This window comes from Telopea speciosissima, chromosome 1 (assembly GCF_018873765.1).
Source record: "Telopea speciosissima isolate NSW1024214 ecotype Mountain lineage chromosome 1, Tspe_v1, whole genome shotgun sequence".
Lineage (NCBI taxonomy): Eukaryota > Viridiplantae > Streptophyta > Magnoliopsida > Proteales > Proteaceae > Telopea > Telopea speciosissima.
The window spans coordinates 63,065,883-63,089,212 of NC_057916.1; the positions used below are offsets into that span (position 1 = coordinate 63,065,883).

Here is a 23,330-nt window from a genome sequence, read left to right on the forward strand (position 1 = left end):
AAGCAAACTTTAAACATTTTTGTATTTTCCACAATTAGTTTCACACTATTTAATTTTTCAGAAATTAAAAAAATGACATAATAATATAATATAGTACATTAACATACAAATAATATGAATCTAAGTCTTCTCATGTATTTCAGCAATTGAGACATTTTATCAAACTATAATCAAAGAGTAAAGATGAAAAAATCATGAATATTTTCATTTTTGTAAGTATTTTATAATTTTAGAAAATAGAAAAAAGAATTACAGATTAGAGGGTAAAAATATAATCTTGATACAAAGTGATAGATCTGTGCATTATGTTATACATATATTATACACAACCATTGGTAGAAATTTTTGGAAGAAATAAAAAGAAAAAAAAATCAATTTGAGAAGCAATTTTCGGTTTTGGGTGAAAAATGCAAAGATTCTTTGCAAATGTATACAAATAATGCATCACTAATAGTTTATCCTATTCTCTTTGAATCATAGCAAAAAACAAAAGTAAAATCAAAGATTTGAAACAAAAAATCAAGTTTTTTTCAAAAAACCTACCTTTCCCTTCAAGAACACCTTCAATCTTCGAATCTGGGTTGTTGGATGCAGCAAAGGATGTGATTTCCACCTCTTTTAAAGTCGTTTTTCGCCAAGGAATTGAAGCCCTCAACAGATTTGGTCGAAAAAATTGATTTGAAGCAACATTTTGGGGTTTTTTCCTTGGTTGGACATGGGTTTTTTCCGCTGGGTAGCTCTCTGGTTTGTGTTTTGCTGGAAAAAATGAAAATAACACGTGTTCTTTTAAGTATTGAGACGTATGGATATGTATTGGTATGTATCGATATGTATCGACATAACGATACGTACCGATACATATCGATACATACCGATACGTTAACAAAATAATAAAAAAGTGAAAAAAGTACGTCTCGGCTGTATCAATACGTATTGACCGTATCGTATCGTATCGACATGTATCGGTCGATACATATTGATACAGTTGAGACATTATATTTAAAAAAAAAATAGATACGTATCGGTATGTATCGTATCGACACCGACCGATACCTAGACGTATCGGCTGATACAGTACGATACGCACCGATACTTTAAACACGGAGTGTGAGAATACTGGTGTGTATGTTGAACTGGATCATCTGAAAATCTTGAATGGACTATTGTCTGTTGTGTTAAGAACAAGAATCTCATTAGTAGGTTGCAATAAGTTTCCTAGCCTCCTCCTCTGCCCAGCTGGGTCTCAATTTGGTCTTCGCTCTCTGGTATACCTAGGAGGCCGGCTGGTAGGGGTGATTTGGTCTCTTGGACTGCCTCTCCTTTGGGTCTTTTCAGTTTGAAGTCAACTTAGGATCTAGTTAGACCTCACAGCCCCCCTTGTTATTGGTGCAAGTCGGTGTGGTTCAAATCTCATATTCCTGGTCACAGCTTCACGACCTGGCGTGCTCTCTCTTACTGCCATCCAACGCAGTTTTTCTCATCTGGAGGCCATATTGCAATCCCCCCCCGGTGTCCTTTGCTGGAATGCCACTGAAGATGTTGATCACCTCTTTTTCGATTGCCCCTTTTCATCCAGGATTTGGACTACCCTCCTTCCCATTGCTGACCCCGCAGAAGAAGGAGCTTGCCCTTTCAGCGTGAGTGGGTATGAGTTGACATGACTTTTGGAGGCTCTACTATTTGTGATAGTATGGGAAAGCTTGTGTTTGGCACGTCTATTCACCACATTTGATTTGAGTGCAACCTCAGGAGATGGACTCCCAAATCTAGATCTTTCCATTAGGTTTGTGACTCCCATCTCCTTTGATGTCAAATGCAAGCTTCCTTCAATGCCTTTCAGATGTGTTGATTCCCATAGAAACTGGCTTATTGTAGATTCTCGGTCCCTCACTCTCTCTTTCTAGTGTTTGGTTAGCTTTGTTTATGCCTTTTTGGACTTCTTGTCTTTTATATTTTCTCTGGGGCATGCACCTTGTACATTCTTCCCTTGGGGACCCCTTTGTTTCGTATTTCTTGGTAATGAATTATTATTCACCCCAAAAAAAAGAGTCCTTGGCATGAGTTGTCCTTATCGTTGCTGTTAGACATTATGAGTTTTGGTGTACCAACGATTGATGTCTCTCGGACTATATGTCGGTGCACTGGATTCATGGTGTTTGGCTGTGAACAAAAGAGACGCTCAACATAGAATCCACCGCCCTTATAGGGAGAATATCAAGAGATAGAATATCTAATCATGACTGGACAAAATTCCGGATCTAGTGGCAGGCTATGTAAATAGTTTACAAAGTTTCAAAATATTATTAAAGTATTAATAATTATTTTCTAAGGGTATTAGTGATTGTTTTAATGTCCAATCACTGGTTAACATTCTCTGGCATAAGGCATTCCGATGGACTAGGGTGGTGAGGATAATTATTTACACTCCCATAGGTCCATTATGCGATATTGTAAAGTGGAGGGACTTGATGTAATCAACTTTCTACTTTGGGAACATAAAAGTTATATCTGCTTTTGGTATACTTAATTGTAGATATCTATGATTGATAATTGGAGGTATTATTTTTAAGGAATCTTTAATAAATCACCCAATTGGTTCGTACCTTTTACTAATTTGAGCACGTAAAGATTTTAACTACAATCATAATAAATGCGGGAGGGGAGAAAGTGACTCCACACAAGTAGAGTTTTCTCCCTCTCCCTGCTGTGATTTCTCTCTGCGTCTCTTTAGGACGTTGTGGGTTCTCTCTCTCCCTTGTCTCTATGAGTAGTGAGTTAGTAAGAGTGGAGGATCATTTTCTTCACAGTTTGTGCAAGAGTTTCTATGAGGAATGTTGTTATTCCTTATTGTTGCTGGATTAGGCATGCGCTATATTCCCTAGGAGACACAGCATTGTGGCATAGTTGTTGTTAAAGATATACCTAAACTGTAGGCACTTTTATGTAATTGTCTTTATTATTTATGGGTTTATGTGTAATTTTACATATCCTATGTCCTTTGTATTTTCAACACTTTAATAAGTTTATATTCATGTCCTTTCTCTTCTCTTCTTCCTTGTGTTGCTCAGGTGCTGGTCTTCAAGTTCTGGTATTGTCAGTTGTTACATGGCATCAGAGCCAATCTGATCAGTCCCTGCTAGTTTGTTTCTTTGCTTTGAAAGTCCTTAAGGACTTTTTCTTCTTGTGGTTTGGAGCAACCAGTGCTTCTGTATCTACTACGAAATCCTAGATGGGAAAAACAGCCAAACTTAAGTTGTATTTTTTTCTTCTTTACCTTTTTTAACTTTTACCTCCCTAGTGAGGTGTATGTAATTCCATCTTTATATTAGTAGACAATATAGGGGAGAGAAATCGATTCTCTCTCTCGTAAGGTTGCACATCTCTTCTTCTCTTCTCAGCTCTTGCCTTCTTGCTTCTTCTCTTGAATCAATCCTTGCTTTATTACCAACTTGGTATCAGAGCTTGGTTTGAGAGTTGACCAAGCTTACACTTTCTTTGTACTTTTCTTTGGAACCCTAGAAAAGTAGAGGGTTCCAATAGAGGCTGTACCACGTAAGATAACAAACTTAGAAGATCTAATTGAGTTCTACCATCAACTAAAATACCAAATGGAGGAAGATTGGGGGTAGTGAAAATTGATCTAAGAACAAGGGGCTCAACACAGTGTTACCGCCAGCCCTCCCTTCATGTTCACGTCATGGAAAGAGAACTCGGTCGAAACCTGCGAATCCACCGAGATATGAGAGAAATCGATTCTCTCTCTAATACGGTTGCACATCTCTTCTTCTCCTCTCCTTCTTGTCTTCTCAGCTCTTACCTTCTTGCTTCTTCTCTTGAATCGATCCTTGCTTTATTTCCAACTTGGTATCAGAGCTTGGTTTGAGAGTTGACCAAGCTTACACTTCCTTTGTACCTCTCTTTAGAACCCAAGAAAAGTAGAGGATTCCAATAAAGGCTGTACCACAAACTTAGAAGATCTAGTTGAGTTCTACCATCATCTAAAAGACCTAATGGAGGAAGATTGGGGGTAGTGAAAGTTGATCGAAGAACAAGGGGCTCAACACAGTGTTACCGCCAGCCTTCCCTTCATGTTCACGTCATGGAAAGAGAACTCGGTCGAAACCTGTGAAACCACCGAGATATCTCGGTTTCGTAGGTTTCTGAGACGAGTTGGCCAGGTACTTGAAAAAATGCATGGTTTTGACTGGTTTCAACCGAGATGTTGGTAATTTCGCAAGTTTCGACACTTATGCCCATCGAAACTTGGGAAAACTTAGCTCGAAACCAGTACAGATACTTATGTATGCCAGTAACCAGGCCAAAAACCAGGACAAACACTTTATGCCTAATACCATTTAAGTAAATGTTTTTGTATTTGTATTTCATTTACTTAAATGGTATTATTCATAAATAAGCAAATACCCCTACTTGAATCCAATAAAAATAGTTAAAAAATCAAATTCCAAAAGGACAAAAAAGTCAACCCCTCAGTTCAAGAACAAAAACTGGATTTTCAGCGGTAGGTGCAATTTTCAGCTTCCTAATGCTGGGGTTTTTCTCAAATCTAAAAATTCCATAAATCTTAATATGGTAAAAATTGCTAAAAACCAAAAGTGCGGTAAAATATTCATTTGTTTTGATGTCCAAAAAAATATTTTCATTTAGAGCAATTTTGACAGCATTCGCGCACAACAAATTAAGTTTGACCGGTACGTAACTCCTTCAATATACTTCAGATTTAAGCAATTTTGGACTTGTTGGAAAGCTATCAAAACAAAGTTTTCTAACAAATCCAAGATTGCTTATATCTGATTTATATTGAAGGAGTTATGTTCCGGTCAAGGTTAATTTGGTGTGAGTGATTGCTGTCAAAATGGCTCTGAATGAAAATAATTTATTAGACATCAAAACAAATGAATATTTTACCGCCACTTTTGGTTTTTAGTAATGTTTTACCATATTAAGATTTATGGAATTTTCAGATTTGATAAAACCCCAGCATTAGAAAGTTGAAATATTCTCCTACTGCCGAAAATCCAATTTTTGTTCTTGAACTAGGGGGGTTGACTTTTTATCCTTTTGGAATTTTATTTTTTAACTATTTTTATTGGGTTCAAATAGGGGGGGTATTTGCTTATTTATGAATAATGTCTTACTTAAATGATATTTGGCATAAATAAGTGCCTAGCTTGACAACTTAAAAAACCACAAGTACCATTTTGACTATTTTTTTTTTTTTGTGAAAATAGTTCATACATTGTGTTTAGAATGTCAAAACTAGGCTGTATTCAAAAATCAGATTAAAAAAAGCATTTCTGGGCCTCGAAACCACCAACTCGAGTTGGCTGGGAAAAAATCACTGGTTTCGACCATATCTCGGTTTTTGGCTGGTCGAAACCCAAGATCTTGAACCTTGGTTCATGTTTCTCTCTCATCGAACAACCATTTGGAGTGTGGCTGGGCTTGCTAGAATCACCCTGGAGGTAGCTTTCACCTCCCTAGTGCCTCGGTTGCTGAAGTAATGTGCTATGGAAGCACAACTTATTTTCTCAAGGTTTGACAGGTACCGCCAGTTTCAGTTTTCCCTCTCTGTTTCATCTGAAATGCCTTGTGGTGCATTGAATAGTTGCTATTTGTTGGAGAGCATAGCATGGTTTAAAGTATCGGTCCGTATCGTATCGTATCGGCCGATATGTATCGGTATCGATACGATATAGACCGATACGTCTCTTTTTTTTTTTTAAAATGAATTGTATCGAATGTATCGATCGATACGTGTCAATACGATACGATACGATACGGTCGATATGTATCGATACATTCGATACGTACTAATATTACCGTTTGTTTGGATTTTTAAATGTACCGACACGTATCGATACACATGCCTTTTTTCACGTTTTACAGCAAACACGAATCAGAACCCCCAAAATCTCAACTTTTTCTCCCTTTGGGTCGCACCACAAAATATGTTGGGTCGGGTCAGATCCACATCGCACTTGAATCCTTGGAATACAAGACATACTCAACACTTGAAGGGAAAGGTAGGTTTTTTTCAAAAAACTTGATCTTTTGCTTCAAATCTTGCATTTTAGTTCGTTTTTTTTACTATGATTCAAGGAGAATAAGTTCATTTAACTATTAGATGCATGCTTTGTATACATTTGCAAAGATTTGAACTCCAATCCACCATTTTTCACCCAAAACCGAAGATGGCTTCCTTAAGGGTCAGTATTGTACTTATGTTTGGTCAGTACACAACATCATCCTAGTTGCTCTTATTCTTGAAGACCCTTACAGACGTGAGTTTGATCCAACCTGACATTCTTCATGGCAATAGAGTGACTCTGCATGTAAGAAATCTCGTCTTTTATAACAATTTCAAAGTGCCGCAATTGTCTGGTTATACATTTTTTTTGGGTGAATAAATAAATTCATTACCAGAAGAAAAAAGAAAAAGAAATACAAGAGACCCCAAAAGCGAAAAAGAAAGAATAGGCTTAGCTAGGGGAGTCCAAAGCAACAAAAGAAACATTATGAAGGCCCCAGGAATCAACAATGAGCCTGTTCCTTGGGGTATCTAAACACTGAGAAGGAGGAACAAAAGATAACTTTGCTGAAATTTCGAAGGAAATGGAATCCCAAATCTGCCGGTAAGATCGAGAATTGGAGGTCCATTTCCTGACATTAAGCTCCATCCAAATATGGTTGAGAGTTGCACAAAAAGCCAATTTTCCCATGCAATCACGTGAGGAGGAGCCAGTAAAAGACTTGTCAATCCACACCCATTCTCTTGAGAAAGGGAGGATTCGTCTCTGGGAAGGCCAACACTTGGAGAGGATACCCTTCCAGATAGCTTTAGTGGTGGGGCACTCAAAGAAGAGGTGATTCAAGTCTTCATCATTGTTCCAACAAAGGCAGCAAGTAGGGGACACAGTGATCTGCCGACTGCGAAGAAAAGCTTGTGTTGGGAGGTAGTTGTTGAAGATTCTCCAGGCCGTGAATCAATGCCGAGGGATTTGGTGCTTGAACCAAATAATCTTGTGCCAGGGGACCACAGGGCCTTTTAACCGAATAGAGTTCCAAGCCACTTTGGAAGAGAATAAGCAGGGATTGTTTGACAACTAAGTAACACAGTCACCTCTTGCCACAGGCCTTCTGGGAATAGACGTGAGATCATTCCAAATAGGAGCAAGAACAGGGATATGGGAGGAAGGAGCCCAACCATTAAGATCAAGAATGTCAGTCACCAAGGAGAGCCTATGAAGACCTGAGGCATAATGGTTCTCGGAGTGACCAAGTGAAGAGGGATTCCCCTTGGGTGCCAATTGTCCAACCAAAGGTAAGTAGAGAGACCATCACCAATCTGAGAGCGGATGGCCTGATGGACTAGCTGGCGGCAAGAGAGGATTTTCTGCCAGACCCAAGAGGCATCAGAAGAGTCTGAGGCAGTCCAAATAGAGTTCTGGCAAAGAGGCCCCGAATAGATCCAATTAACCCAAATGCTTTTCTTCTTTGAGGCAATCTTCCAAATAAGCTTAACGATACCCGCTGTGTTCACTTCTTTGATTCTTCTGATGCCTAATCCTCCTTCTTTCTTAGGGAGGCAAACTGCAGCCCAGCTAAGAGGATGAAGGAACCGAGAGGAGTCTGTACCCTTCCAGAGGAAGGAAGTCATGAGAGCTTCCAAGAACTTGATAATGGAATGAGGAAGGCCATAGGTACCCGACTAGTAAATGTACGATACCTCCAGAACTAATCTGATAAGAACCAACCTGCCTGCATATGAGAGAAGCTTGCCTTTCCAAAGCTGAAGTCTTTTCCGAATCAGATCTAACATGGGGGTGCAGTGGTGGGCAGAAAGCCTAGCCGGAATGAGAGGGAGCCCTAAGTATTTTACAGGTAGCCTACCTTATGAGAATCCAGCTTTTCCAAGGAAATCAGCCTTGTCTGACTCTGAGACCCCAGCAAAAAAGATCAGAGACTTAGAGGGGTTGATGCGAAGACCCGAAAGCTCGTTGAAATGCTGCAGGCATAAAAGGATAGACTCCAGGGAGGCAATGGAGGCTTTAGAAAAAATCATCAGGTCATCAACAAAGGCCAAATGAGTAAGCTTGAGGGCTTTACACTTGGGCATAGAGGCAATAAGCTGCTGATCTGTGCATATCTGGATCTCTCTGGAAAGGATTTCCAAAGCTAAGGTGAACAAGTAAGGGGAGAGAGGGCAACCTTGTCTGATCCCCACTGAAGCTCCAAAGTAACCGACTAGGCTGCCATTCACCAAAACAGAGAATTTTGGGGAGGAGATGCAAGCACTAATCCAGTTGGTAAATATCAAAGTAAACCCCATCTTAGTCATAACTTGAGCAATAAAGTCCCACCTCAGAGAATCAAAGGCCTTGTGGATGTCAATCTTCAAGAGGAGAGAAGGAGAGTGATTTTTCCTGTCAAACCCTCTGACAATATCATTACAAAGAAGGATGTTGTCAGAAGTATTCCTACCAGGGATGAAAGCCGTTTGATTATCGCTAACCGAAAGATCCACAACATTTGTGAGTCTTCGGGCAAGGATCTTGGCAATAAACTTGTAGAGCAGGTTGTAGAGAGCAATAGACCTGAAGTCGGACATGGCAGTAGCACCTTCCTTTTTCGGGATGAGACAGAGGAAAGTGTGATTTGCCCTTTTGATTTGAGCAGGGTTGAAGAAGAAGCTTTCAATGGCAGCAATGAGATCGGGCTTGATAATATCCCAGGCAGCTATGAAGAACCCCATACTAAAACCATCAGGGCCCGGAGCTCCATTGGCTTTGAGGGAGTGAATAGCTTCCACAATTTCATCTTCTTTCGGAATGGAGCTCAAAGAAGCATGGCAAGCTGGGTCAATGAACTTGTTGATCAAATGGTTTGGAATGGGATCAGTATCCTCTTGAGAGCCTGAGAAGATGCCTTTGAAGTGCTGAACTGCCAAGTCTTTAATATCTTTGACTGTATTGACAATAGAACCATCCGAATGAGAGAGCTGCACAATGGAATTAACATTTACTCTAGCTTTCACAGACCAGTGGAAATAAGCTGTATTTGAGTCACCCAAGTCAAGCCCCTTGATTTTAGATTTTTGTTTAAGGAAGCTTTCTTCGCTAGCCAGCAAAGATGAGAGTTGATTGGAAACCTCTTTCTCTTCAATAGCAAGCAAGTCATTTAGAGCATCAGATTGCAGCCGAACCTGAATAGAAGCAAGCCTTTCTTTGCACTCAGCAACTAGGAGGGAAATGTTGCCAAAAGTGTTAATATTCCAATCTTTAAGGGCAGTCTTGACATTTTTGAGCTTCTTGGAGAAAGCTATGAGGGGGGTGGAGAAGGCATAAACAGGCTTATTCCAGGCTTCTTGGACAACCGGCAAGAAGGTTTCATGAGAGGACCACGTGTCAAAGAACTTGAATGGTTTGGGGCCAAAGGAGTTGAAAGGTTGAATATCAAGAGAGATGGGGGAGTGGTCCGAGATGTCTGGATTGTCAAAAGTTGCATGAGAGGAGGGGAAAGAGGATAACCATTCTTCATTGGCAAGCACTCTGTCAAGCTTGCAAGCAATACGGTTTGAACCAGCCCTTTTATTACTCCAGGTAAGGGGAAAACCTGACCATCTGAGATCATTGACTCCAATATCTTCAATGCAATCATTGAAAGAATTCATAGCTTCCAAATCTGAATACATTATTCACAATTCTTAGTGTATATGCATGATATATATGTATATTGTTTTTTGTGTCCAAAAGTGTATTTCCATGTGTATTTTGATCATTTCCTTGCGTTTCTGCACCGATCGATACGTCTCGCCGATACAATACGATACGATGTCTCTTAAAATCGCCCGACTGATTCGATTCCCGATACCGATACTTTAAACCTTGCTCACACTTGTGTCGTGGAATCTCCATTCCTGAGATCACACAGTGTGGCAACCATATGAATAGAATGCCTAGTTTGGCATCTAGTTGTGAACAAATTTTAGATTAAGACCTAAGGACAATCAATAGCCCATTTTTATCATGCAAACCAATAAATATTAAAAACTTATAATTATCAATTTGATGGACACACTTTCAATACACATTATATTTTCCCTATATGTACCTTTTTTATTATTTAATGTAATATTAATATCATTTAAAATAAATTGCCTACTGTAAGAAATAAATCCATAATTCCATGTGTGACCAAATTGTAAACTTGGACGACATATATAAACCATAAAGTATTCTCGGGTGTGCTGGTCCTTCAGGTGTAGATGGTGGTTAGAGCCTTAGAGATGGTGCAGGGAGTAATTCTTCGGTATATTCTGGTCCCAAGGGGGGGGGGTTTGACTCTAAGGGCTGAGCTTGTTTCTTTGCGCACTTTGGATATTGCTATCAGATGAGGATAGAGCAATATCATGGTTGAATGTGATTCAGCAGTCATTATATGTTGATTTAGGAATGGCAGAGGCCACCTTGGAGATTCTCTCAATTTATCAAATACTATCGCTTTTTGATCTTATTGGCCAATGTTTCATTTTAGTGGAGACCAAGGTCCGCTAAATCTTTGGTGGGTGAGTTCGCTAGACTTGGTGTTGTGAGGCATCATACTGTGGTTGCGGAAGAATTATCCTTTATGAGGATTTGATGGTTGGTCCAGCTTTGTGGGCCTTTTTGGCCCTTGTTGTATTGGTCCCTTTATTTATCGGGTTTAGGTAGGTTGTGGCCCCTCTTTATTGTTGCACGGTACTTCTTTTCTTCTTTCTTCAGTAAAATTTTTTAGGTTATGTCTATTTTAAAATTTTGAAATGTATCAAGTTAGGTTGGGTTTATTTCAGAATTTTGAAGTATCTGGTATATATATATATTTTCAGGAAAATTTGAAGGAAAAATTTGTTATACTTCAGTCCCCATATATTATTACATCAACCCCCTCCTCCCCCCACAAAAAAAAAAAAAGAGGAACCATGTCTGAAGTAACATTTCAATTGATGTGTTTATATTTAAAGCCACTATGTATTGCAAAGCAAGCCCATAATGTGATATGGACATGTTTTGTAGGTGGAACAAGGTTGGAATTGGAATTATATTTGGCTTATCAAATTTATGATTTCTAGTTTCTTCTCACATTCATCTGCTGTCAGGTTTTTGTTGGACTTGGATATTGCTGCTCCCAAGATTACCATTCCTACTTTATTCTGTCCAGACAATTCTCATGAGACTAAACTTCTGCTTGATTTAGGAAACTTGGTGATCCGTACACAGGTATTTTCAGGAGCTTTATGCTAATATTGTTTTGTACTCCGTGAGAGTCAGATGGTGATGTAGGTTCTTTACATATCTGCAGGATGACTCTCAATTGGACTCATCAAAGGAGATGGATATGTACTTGCAGTTCAACCTGTGTTTGAGTGATGTTTCTGCTTTTCTAGTTGATGGTGACTATATTTGGAGTCAAAATCCTGTGGATACATCATCTAGTTCTGGGAAGTCAAGTGGTTTTAGTTTCCTACCTGTTATTGACAAGTGTGGGATTGTCCTAAATCTTCAGCAGGTCATTACTTCTCGGAGAGTGATTTTCATATAATTATACATAATGATATCTCAACCTATGGAAAACTTTATGATTTTTCACCACCATCTGCAGATACGATCACTGAATCCATCCTTTCCCTCTACAAGACTTTCTGTGCGTCTTCCTTCCCTGGGATTTCATTTTTCTCCAGCCCGGTACCATCGGCTAATGCAAATTGTGAAGGTCTTTCAGAGTGAGGAGAAGGAGAAAACAGATTTTCTTCGCCGTGGGAATCAATCTGATTTTGAGGGATGGCTGTCTCTGCTTGTTTGGAAGGTTTGCTCTTCCCAATTTTGATACTAGTTTGATATGATTTGCTATTGTACTGTCCTCTAACATTTTTTCACTCTTTATGTGGGTGGTAGGGCGTTGGAAATAGGGAAGCTGTATGGCAGCGTAGATACTTCTGTTTGGTGGGGCCATTTCTTTATGTACTTGAGAGTCCTGGTTCCAAAACTTACAAGCAGTATATCAGGTTTCTCCTGCTTTCGAGATTTTCTCATTTCTGCATATTGAGGAATTTAGGATATACTGTAACATATTGATGGGATTTAGGCTGCATCAAGGTTCTGGTTATTTTTCTTTATAGCGTTTGTTTTCGTGCATGGTTTCTGTGATACTTGGTAATCAAGCATAGTTTTCAAGGTGCTGCCAAGACAGCAAGCTGGGCCTTGAGGTTTGAGGCGACCAGTTTCCTTATGTGTCAAGACAACCAGACCTAAAAACCCAGTCTTGGGCCATCCATATATCATAGATCTTCCCCATTTTTCATTTCTACCCCTATTTCTATGATATAATTTTACTGCGGCTGGGCATCACTTTGGTTCGCCTTGGCTCCATGAAAATTATGTAATCAAGCTAAGACAGACAACCGAAAAGTCCACGCAAGAAAACATGTGATCCATTTGGCATTGCCTGAAATTTCAAAATATTTATCAATTTCAGTATAGAAACCTATTAATGTAGAAATATAATTCTGAAATTTCATCCCCTTGACAAACCTACTCTATCTAGCCACATCACAAGATAAAACTCTGTTTATTGACAAGAGACAAAAGCTAAATAATCAACAAATCTTTTTGTTGCTCAATGACATGTATCCTCTTGCAAACTATGAATTTCGAGACCTTCTCTCTGTGTGTGTGCGTGTGGCGAAATCTTGCATTAATTGTAATTATCCTTTTCTTTTTTATGATAGCAGAATTTTATTAGGTATGGTAAAAAATGAAAATAATCCAACTCGAATATGATGTGCCACTTAGTGTAAGCTAGATTGCTAGAAATGGAGTGAAAAGGAAAAGAAAATAAATATGATGTAGGGAGCCACCACCTGAGCACATTACAAAAGAACCTCAGGTCTATAACAAACCCTTGATTTCATCACCTCCTGTGTGGGACTGATTTATACTCTTGGTAGTTGGTAGTTATCCTTACGAGCCATTGCGACTTTGCCCTCAAAGATGAGGCTATAACTCTAGCTCACCTATTGTGGTGATAAAACCACCACTATATATCCTTAATTATGTTATTTATGTCTTTGAAAGATCTAGAAGGGGAGAGTTATCTCATTGCTAAATACTTAGATTGAACTTTTCCCTCAATTTTATTTGATTTCACCCAGACCTCGGTGATTTCACTAAAAGGTTTTGATTTCAACAGGGAGCCAAGTCACCCTATATATAAAAAATTTGGACCTTGAAGGAAACTTCTCATATTTTAGTTATTTTGGTTCTTGTTTTGAGTGTGATGACAATTGCATGAAAAGAAATGATGAAGGTAGTTTGGAATGTATAAGGATTCTTTTATGAAATGAAATGATGAAGTGAGTTTGGAATGTATAAGAATTCTGTTGGATTATGTACACCAGAATACAGTGGGGGGGGGTATTCTGGTCTTTTGGGGTTTATTTTTATGTTTAGCCAACTCACTTAATAGAGTCGGCTATAGTAGGGATATTTATGTCCTATGTAATTTATTCTTCAATTATAAATAAGAGGCTTAGGGTGATCATAAGATCATTCAAGCATTACATCTCTCATTGTTTTGTTAACATGGTATCAGAGCCAAAGATTTTGATCTAGGTTACAGAGCAGCCACCCTCGTCCATCGTCTCTCTCTCCTTCCTTCCCTTGGTTCTCACCCTTCTCAAAGGGCAGCACTAATGAGGTGATCAATTGATCTAGTTGCTGCCCTCCACCTTACCTCCATGAGTTAGAAGCTTTTTTTGGATCGATAGCTGTTGTTCCCCTTCTGCGATTTTTGGAGTGTAAATTTTTTCGGAGATCGAAGTTCTTCTATTGGAGATCGAGTCTTCCCTTGTTGGAGATCCATATCAAGCACTGTGGACAGCACCTATTTTCTTTTTTCATCAACAACAGAACTCTTCAGCTTGAAATCTATTGAAATTTGACATTTTCGTCCTTATCTTCTACCTTGTGGATTCGAGGGTCGTTTGTGCTAGAACGATATCTAGCCTACCTATCTTCTACTGTGTCAAAAACCTAACTAAAATAGAAGGTAACTAGAATTAGAAACCACTAGGCTTTATAGCTCAGCCTTTTAAAACAAATAAGGAAGGACACTAAGGCTCAAAGGTTTATGGAGAATCCATGCTGATCACTCGCTTTGGAGTGCTCTTTTCAGGGCCAAAGTCTTTAAAGGTAAACATGTTGTTTTGGCAGGGTCGGGTGGGCCTGCATCGAAATCTTGGAGAAGTGCTTTGGCTTTTATAGATTACTTGTTGTATAAGTCACGGTGGTTAGTTGGTGTTGGAAATGTCCTTTTCTGGCTTGACAACTGGGTGGGAGTTGGTCCTTTGCTAGATTATATGGACAACACCCTACAATTTGATACCGATTTGCGTGTTAAGGATGTAGTAAATGAGGATGGCACTTGGAAGAATGACTTGTTGATTCGGATTGACTCGGCTGGGGTGAGGCAAAGCATCCTCCAAGGAAATTTTACTTTCTCAGATAAGGATGATGTGTTGGTTTGGACTATCACTTGTGAAAACGGTTTGGACTATCACTTGTGATGGTGTTTTCACACCAAAATCGGCCTAGAATGAAGTGCGGGGCAGGTCGCCTGAGGTTCCTTACGCTAGCTGGATCTGGAACCAATCTTTGCCTACGAAGATAGCATTTTTTACTTGGCAGCTCCTTAATGGGAAAATCCCCACAGATGAGTCTTTAATGTCGGTAGGCATTCCTCTGGCTTCGAAATGCAACTGTTGCGGGAGGCCTAAGAGGGAAACCACTGACCATTGCCTGATTGCTGGAGGTACTGCGGCAAAGGTTTGGAGGTTCTTTTCATGTGTCTTTGATATTGATTTGCTGCCTTTGCAGGGCATCAGAGGTCGTAATTTTCTTTGGCATGGGTCGGTGGGCTGTGGCAGTCTATGTGCCTATGTTATAGGGCTTGTACCATCCTTGATTGTTTGGGAGTTATGGAAGGAAAGGAACAACAGAAGACATGGGGAAAGCAGGCGGGCTTCTTGTGCTATTATTGAATGCGTTAAGCGCTGGGTGAGAAGTCTTTCGTACCCGTCCAAGATCGGGCGTTCATCTTCCCCTCTAGAGGGCTTAATTCTGCAGGTTTTCGGTCTTTCAGCTCCTCCTGCCCGGCTGAAAAGTCCTCTTTCTGTTTATTGGTGCCCACCTTTTATCTCGGTGAAGCTTAATGTGGATGGTGCATGTAGAGGCAATCTTGGTGTTGGAGGGGGTGGAGGGGTAGTCAGGGATAGGGAAGGTGTTGTGTTGGCTGCCTTCTCTCACTTCTATGGCGATTGCACTAACTCTTTGGCTGAGTTGAGAGCTTTGAGAGATGGCTTGAAGTTGTGCCATTATTTGGGTCTTTCTGATGTTGTGGTAAATTCGGACTCTGCTTCCACTGTTAGAATAATTAGTCATAAGAGGTGTAATCTCTAGTGGGGTTGGTATTGTTTCCAGGAGGTCATGGCCTTAGTTTGTGCTACTTGGGCGCTGGTCACCTTTGCTTATAGAGAGAGTACCATGGTGGCTGATTGGATGGCCAACCTGGCCTGTGATACGGGTTCCTCCATCAGTTTCCACGTTGGCAGCTGGCTGCCAGGTGACCTGCAGCGTATTCTTAGAGAGGACAGGGCTGGTTTGCCAGTTCTAAGGAAATAAGTTTTATAAGTTTGTGTGGGTCGGGTACGTCCCCCCCCCCCCTGTATTCTTTATTCATTGATTGATTTTAATAAAATTCTAGGGGCTGGCCCGGGTCCCAGGTAATATTCGGGGTAATTAAAAAAAAAAAGGGATACTAAAATAGAAACTAAATTAGTTAGCAACTAGGCAGTTGGAGATGATCTCCTATCAAAATCGTGGCCAACTAAGGCCTCTTCTAGAAGGTCAGCTGGCTGGCTTGAGCTGATCTTCTTGGCTGGTTCGAACTGGTCCAAGCTGGTCCACATGAGGGTGACTCGAACCACCTTGGTTCTTCTTCTGGCCAGAATCTACATTATCTGCTCTGATACCATGATGGATTTTGAGGAATTCAACTTATGTCAATGAGACACAAGCCCTCTCTATTTATTATAAAATTTATGAGGTACAAGTTACAGTTATACCCTTACGGCAACACCAACTAAACCCTAATGGACAAGTATACCCTTGTACCCATAATACAATAGATACGTCTCTTAAAATCACTTTTCCGATCAAATAACCGACACCGATACTTTAAACCTTGCTAATGACTTCTGATGATTGCCATTAGAAAAAATTCCACATTTTCACGTCCAGAGTCTACATTTTGTTGTTGCAGAACAGAGATTCATATTTCTTTCATATTTACCATTATGTACTTTATGTTCGTGCTTTTATCTGCAGTCTTCGGGGAAAACAAATATATCAGGTTCCAGCAGAAATTGTTGGTAATGTGCCACATGTTTTAGCTGTTTGTGATGCTGCGCAATCTAATATTAAGGTGAGGTTTGACCTTGTCATTGTCTGGGGATGGCAGTCACCTTTCGTGACTTGAATTTGAGCTATATGCTTAGATTTTGTTGCTGAACTTCTCATATTACATTTTTAGGTTGTGGAAGATGTAAATTCCCTCGTGTTGCGATTGGATTCTGATGAATCGAGGAAAACTTGGCAGAGACGCTTTCAAGGGGCTATATATCGTGCATCGGTATGGCATTGGGGGTGGGTGGGTTGGTGTGTAGGGGTGTTTGTGTGTATGATCTTCCTCTTAGATTTATTATATATGTAGTTTTATTTCTCATATACCTTGCTTATTTTGAACAGAAAGTGGATTTAGAAGTTCAGAGTGCCACTTAATCATTTCAGCCTAATATATATAGAGCAGACTTTCTGTGCATGAGTAGGGATTCTTATAAGGATTTTTGTGCAGGGTTCTGTTCCTATCACTGATTTATCCAAAACTTCTTCAGAACCTGGAGATGCTGAAACTGAAGTTGTGGAAAACAGTACTGTGATGGATTTAATGAAGATGGAAAAAGTGTTTGTCACAGGCAATCTTGATGAACTAAAGATCTGTTTCAATTATAGTCATCAAGTAAGTTTGGTCTGAATTTAAGTTTAATTCTAATCTAGCTGTTACGAATAACTTATTTCTATTGTCTTTTCTAGGTTAATGGAAGTTTCATGAAGGTCCTTCTAGAAGAAGAGATTCGTCTATTTGACTTCCGTGCAATAGGTGGTCAGGTGAGTTTGTTATTTTGGCTTGTTTCGTTTCATGTCTAATTTGTTTGTTTTCTTCTTCTTCTTTTTTTTCTTTTTTATTTGATAAATTTAATTAATCTACAAAACAGGTTGAAGTTTCAATTAGGGGGAATGACCTGCTTATTGGTACTGTCTTGAAATCCCTGGAAATTGAAGATTTAGTTTGCAATGGTGGTACTCAACCATGCTATCTGGCAAGATCCTTCATCAAGACCGCTGACATCACCACTTTGGATGCGCCCTTGTCTGTTGTTGATAAAACTCATAGTGAAGATGACAAGTTTTTTGAAGCATCTGAGAACCTGGTTGACTTTGTTGACTGTCCTGAACAACCACTTCCTCCTAGCTTTAATCATATTGCTGGTCTACTCCCTGATGCTGAACCTAGAACAGTAACTAGGGAAATGGTAGTAACTGATAACTTGGATAGTTTTGTGAAAGCTCAAATAGTTATCTATGACCCGAACTCTCCTCTATATACTAATGTTGATAAACGGGTAAGTGCTCAATGCTTGAAATTCTTTCACTACTTCCTCAGTCGTTCGCTAACTAGTTTTATTATGGTATCTTGCAGGTAATGGTAACCCTAGCTACTTTGTCATTTTTCTGTCGTAGGCCGACAATTCTTGCAGTTCTGGAATTTGTAAATGCTATCAACATTGAGGATGGAGCCTCTGATGCTTTAACTGAAAAATCTTTGTCAACCAAAATAGAACAGAATAACTTTGGGGATGCTTCGATTGAGGATCAACCTTCAGCTACAATCAAAGAGCCTATCATTAAAGGACTGCTGGGGAAAGGGAAATCCAGAGTCATCTTTGATTTATCAATGAGTATGGCCCGTGCCCAGATATCATTAATGAATGAAAATGGATCTAAACTTGCTACGCTATCGCAAAATAATTTGCGCACCGATATCAAGGTCTGCTGGCATATACTTTTTGATTGTCTGTTTGGTATTTTAAATAGTCTGTATCCTGTTGATTCATATTTGATTACTTTTTGTCTGAAGGTATTCCCATCTTCTTTTAGCATAGATGCTGCCTTGGGAAATCTGAAAATAAGTGATGACAATCTACTTAGTGCCCATCCGTACTTCTGGGTCTGTGACATGAGGAATCCTGGGGGCAGTTCTTTTGTTGAGGTAGTCTCTTTCCTTTTTTTCTTCTCTACTTTTTCCTATCCGTTCTCTTGTATTATCAATTTCATAATTATCCCTTATTGTTTTTGTTTGGGATTGCATCTGTTGTTTTCATATTTCCATGCATATTTTCCTTTTTTTTGTTCTCAGAGGCAATCTCTTACTAGTTTGTTGTGATTAAGTATATCTAAGTGATAACTGATAAGGATTAGGTACCTTTATTTAACTGGATTGTATAACTGATAAGGATTGCCTCACTTATCTTGTAATTTAGTATGACAGGGTTCAGCAGGAGAACCACTTAGAGTGGTCTCAACTAGTTTGAAGTTGCGTAGGCAGAAGGATTGAAATTATTAAGTTACGCAGAAAGATTGGATCACCTTGCCTTGAAAAGCACCCATATTGTGTTCGATCTTCCCTCCTGCTTCCACAGTGTTAATTACTGTTACAATAACAAAAGCCTTGTAACCAGAATAGAGAGAGAAGAGAAGAGAAGAGAAGAGAAGAGAAGAGAAGAGAAAGAGACTAAGAGAGAAGAAGTAGAAACAAAGCTGTCCAAAGAGGAGAGGACAGCCTACGGCAAGAATAGAATAGCTTGCCGCAGGACTGCTCCCTCATATATATATTATTGAATCATAAAATAAACAAAGTACAAAGGACAGAACTACCCCTGTACCCCACTACACTGTTCATGTTACTGTTCACGTGAACAGTGTTGCAACCAACACTGTTCACGTCACTGTTCACGTGAACAGTGTCACAGCCCATAAGACCAATTTTTCCCTGGAAAATCAACAATTACTAAAGCTATTTCCTATTGCATGCATTTGAATCACGGTGCTCGTAGATCAGCTTACTAATAATTGGGCACAGGAGCCTTGTCTTTGTTGTTCTGGCGCACTAGCGTGCTCTGGAGTTGCTTGGTTGAGTAAGGTGCATCCCCTAGTTGTAAGTGATTTCCAGTAGTCGGTTTTAGTTGGGGTGTGAATAGTAGCATCAGCTAGCCGTTGCTTGGTTCTTCGTGCTAGCAGGACTTAATTCTTGGATGCGCTCCCGTGCAATGGATTCCTTCTTTGTTACCGGGGTGAACCCGAAAGCCTCCTATTTCGAGTGGGTGGTGACAAGGTCAAAGTATCAAATTCTATTCCATGGGTTGACCCCAAAGCCTCCTATTTTTAGATGTTTATTACAAATTTAATTAGGAAAAGATGGGAAGGGTGCATAAAGAGTCTACAGAGGCCCAGAGACCCAAAAAAGAAAAAAAAAAAAAAAAACACATCAAATTTCACCTCGTAAGATAGGATATCTTCCAATGTATATAGAATCCCAGAAACTTGCTGAACTGTTGGAAGTATCAATGTCAACAACATCCACTTCTTTGTATTTCCCAATGTCAAGTAGGAATGGGGAGGTGGAGGTATGCGAAGGAGACAAAAAAGGAATGACATCAGCAGCCTGTTCACTGCTCTCCCCCTGAAGAGGATGTTGATGAGGAGAAAAGAAAGGAATATACTCGAAGAAGGTGACATCTTTGCAGAGAAGTCACCTTTGAAACGAAGGATGGTAGCATTTATACCCTTTAGTACAAGCTGAATAGCCATGGAAAATACATTTGAGTGCTTTAGGGTCAAGCTTTTCGAGCTGATTTATTGACATGAACATAGCAGACACACCCAAACACTTTAAGAGGAAGGGAAAAGGCAGAAGGTTGAGGTGAAAGGGTTTCCAGAGGGGATTTGGAGCCAAGGAGTTGAGTTGGCATCTGATTGATTAGGAAGGCAGCAGCAAGAAGAGCGTCAGACCAAAAAGTCTTAGGAACATGCATGCCAAAGAGGAGACTTCTAGTGACTTCCAACAAATGATGGTTTTTCCTCTCAGCCACCGCATTCTGTTGAGGGGTGTCAACACAAGCAACTTGATGAAAAATTCCATTATCAGTAAAAACTGTTGGAGCTCCCCATACATGTACTCGCCCCCCTTATTAGAATTCAGAACGAACCATTTGAATGCGAGTACTAAATTGAGTATAGATCAACTGATAAAATTTTTTTAAAGCATCATAAACATCAATGTGCTTCAATGTTGTCAGATCTCAATCTGAGAAAATTGGTGGTTGTCCCCTTGATTCTTTTTCCGTTAATGCTTTTAATGATTGCCTTGAGGACGTCGGCATTGATGATCTTAGATGGTCGGGATCCCCCTTCACTTGGTACAATCGTAGGGGGGTAGTGATCGGATTGCTTGCAAGCTTGACCGCTTCCTCATCAATGAAACTTGGCTTTCTTCCTTCCCTCACTCCTATGCTAACTTCCTCCTCCAGGGTTTGTTTGACCACAGCCCCTGTCACCTCCTCATTCAGCAATATACCTCCTTCGGTCCCAAGCCTTTCAAAATTTTCGATATGTGGACCTCCCACCCTCTATACCTCCCAACCAACCTTAAAGCCTTGAACTCTCCCGTCTGTTGCCCCTCTCTCCCCCTCATTGCCTTCGCCAAAAAGCTCCGCCTCACCAAATCTGCCCTCAAAAGCTGGATTTCCTCCACTTTTGGTAATATCCCTTCTCGAGTCTCCTCTTGTCGATTGGATCTCGCTAGTGTCCAATCCCGCCTCCAATTGGACCCGCTTAACCCTTTGCTGGCTGAGGAGGAAAAGAAGCTTTCTGAGGAGCTCTCTTCCCTTTCCTCTCAAGAAGAAAGATTCCTTCGTCAGAAATCCCGCATTAAGTGGCTTGAGCTTGGAGACTCAAACTCGGCTTACTTCCATTGCTCTTTAAAAACCAGATTGAACTCCAATTCCATCACCTTGCTCATTGCTCATGACGGGACTCCGCTCTCCTCTGTCCTCGACATAAAGTCTGAAGCTATCTCCTTTTTCTCCTCCCTCTTCAATCCTCCCCTTCCCCCTAGCCTCATTAACAAATTTGTCCCCACTTGCTTGGCTGATTCTCTCTTAGCCATCCCATCGGATGACGAAATTACCAAGGCAATTCTCTCCCGCAAATGCAATAAGGCCCCTGGCCCCGATGGCTTCAGTATGGGTTTCTTCTTCAGTTGCTGGGATTCCATTAAAGAAGACCTGAATAAAGCCATCCGTAGCTTCTTCTTTAACCCCAACCAGCTTGGCTAGATCAATCAGACTTTTCTTTGCCTCATCCCTAAAAAAGATGGGGCTTCCTCCCTGTCTGACTTCAAGACTATTTCTCTCTGCAATCTAATCTACAAGATCATTGCCAAGATCCTTGCCAACAAATTCAACTTGTCATCCCCTCTTTGGTGAGCCCCAATCAATCTGCCTTTATTTTTGTCAGGAGCATTGCAGACAACATCATCCTATGCTTTGAGATTGTGCGCGGCTTCGACTGCAAATCACATTCGCCCGCTGCCCTTATGAAGATAGACCTTCACAAAGCCTTTGATTCCCTTCGCTGGGATTTCATCTGCGGCGTGCTATCTCAGATGGGCTTCCCCCCCCTGTCATCCGCTGGATTCATGCTTGTAACTCCTCCCTCTCCTTCTCTGTTATCGTCAATGGCTCCCCTGCTGGCTTTTTTAGATCAAAAGTTGGCATTCGCCAAGGCTGTCCCCTCTCTCCTTTCCTCTTCTCCCTTGCCCTGAAAGTCCTTTCGAGGAGCATCTAAGCAAAAACTGACCTCCACCTAATCTCCCCTATTCCCAAATGTAAGCATCTCAACCTAACCCATCTTGCCTTTCCTGATGATCTAATGATCTTCTCCAAAGCTTCCCCCTCTTCTATCTCTGCCATCATGTCCTCCCTCCACCTGTTCGAGAGCCTCTCTGGTCTTCGGATCAACCTTCTTAAATCTAAACTCTCTCTTTGGAATCTTTGTTTTTGATAGAGATACCCTCCTGCGCCTGACTGGCTTTTCCCTTGGCGCCCTCCCAGTGAAATACCTGGGTCTCCCCTTCATTCCTTCTCGTCTCTCGAGTCACCACTGTACCCTTATGCTTGACAACATCCGCAAGCGTCTCCAGCTCTGGAAAGACAAGCTTCTCTTCTATGCTGGTAGGCTCGAATGCATCCAGTCGGTTCTCCAATCCTCTTACATTTATTGGTGTGGGGTCTATGGCCTTCCTAAAGCTGCCATTAAAGCCATGGAAAACCTCTTCTGTGTTTTCCATTGGAAAGGGAAGGAACCTCCAAATTCCTTCATCCTATTAGCTAGAAGTCCATTTGCCTCCCCAAATCTGAAGGAGGCCTGGGCATTCGGCGTATTCGCGACTCTAATATTGTGGGAATTCTAAAGCTTATTTGGAAAATCGCCTCTAAGCACGACTCCATTTGGGTTCATTTGGTCTACTCCCATCTCCTAAAAAATGATTCCATTTGGACCGTTCCCATTCCTGCTGACTCTTGGGTTTGGCGCAAAATTCTCCTCCTCTGCCCTCTTGTGCTTCGAGCCACCTCCTCTATTGCTGATGGTTCCTCTACCTCCCTCTGGCACCCTCAAGGGTCCTCTATAATCTATTTGGGGTCAGATCGGTCTACTCCTCCGGCATCCCTAAGTCTGCCCCCCTTTCCTCCATAACTTCTCATGGTTCCTGGTCCCCCCCTCCCCCCCTATTCCCATCATCTCCCAGATCTGGTCATCCCTTCCCCCGCTCTCTCCCTCCCCCCATCTCTTGTAGATAAGGTAGTTTGGCTCCCCTCCCACAATGGCCTTTTTAGTTTCAGCTCTGCCTGGAACTTTGTTAGACCCCATGCTCCTACGGTCCTTTTGCACAATCTTGTTTGGTTCAAAGGTCATATCCCCCGCCATAGCTTCACAACCTGGAGAACCCTTAACCTTTGCCTTCCCACCCAATCTTTTCTCCTCCACCGTAGTATTCCTGTAACCCCGTCCTGTACCTTCTGTTGGAACGGATCCGTAGAA

General features: G+C 40.7%; 1 protein-coding gene across 2 annotated transcripts in view; it reads left to right on the plus strand.

Moving 5' to 3' along the window:
* Positions 1-23,330, plus strand: part of LOC122648528 — a 207,957-nt gene that overhangs the window by 55,816 nt on the left and 128,811 nt on the right. For both annotated transcript variants that reach the window (XM_043841740.1, XM_043841741.1), the window contains exons 16-26: positions 11,156-11,276; positions 11,359-11,565; positions 11,659-11,862; positions 11,952-12,061; positions 16,440-16,536; positions 16,645-16,743; positions 16,966-17,130; positions 17,205-17,279; positions 17,387-17,794; positions 17,872-18,219; positions 18,310-18,441. In XM_043841740.1, coding sequence (XP_043697675.1) covers positions 11,156-11,276; positions 11,359-11,565; positions 11,659-11,862; positions 11,952-12,061; positions 16,440-16,536; positions 16,645-16,743; positions 16,966-17,130; positions 17,205-17,279; positions 17,387-17,794; positions 17,872-18,219; positions 18,310-18,441 — 1,966 coding nt within the window. The remainder of the gene's footprint in view (positions 1-11,155; positions 11,277-11,358; positions 11,566-11,658; positions 11,863-11,951; positions 12,062-16,439; positions 16,537-16,644; positions 16,744-16,965; positions 17,131-17,204; positions 17,280-17,386; positions 17,795-17,871; positions 18,220-18,309; positions 18,442-23,330) is intronic.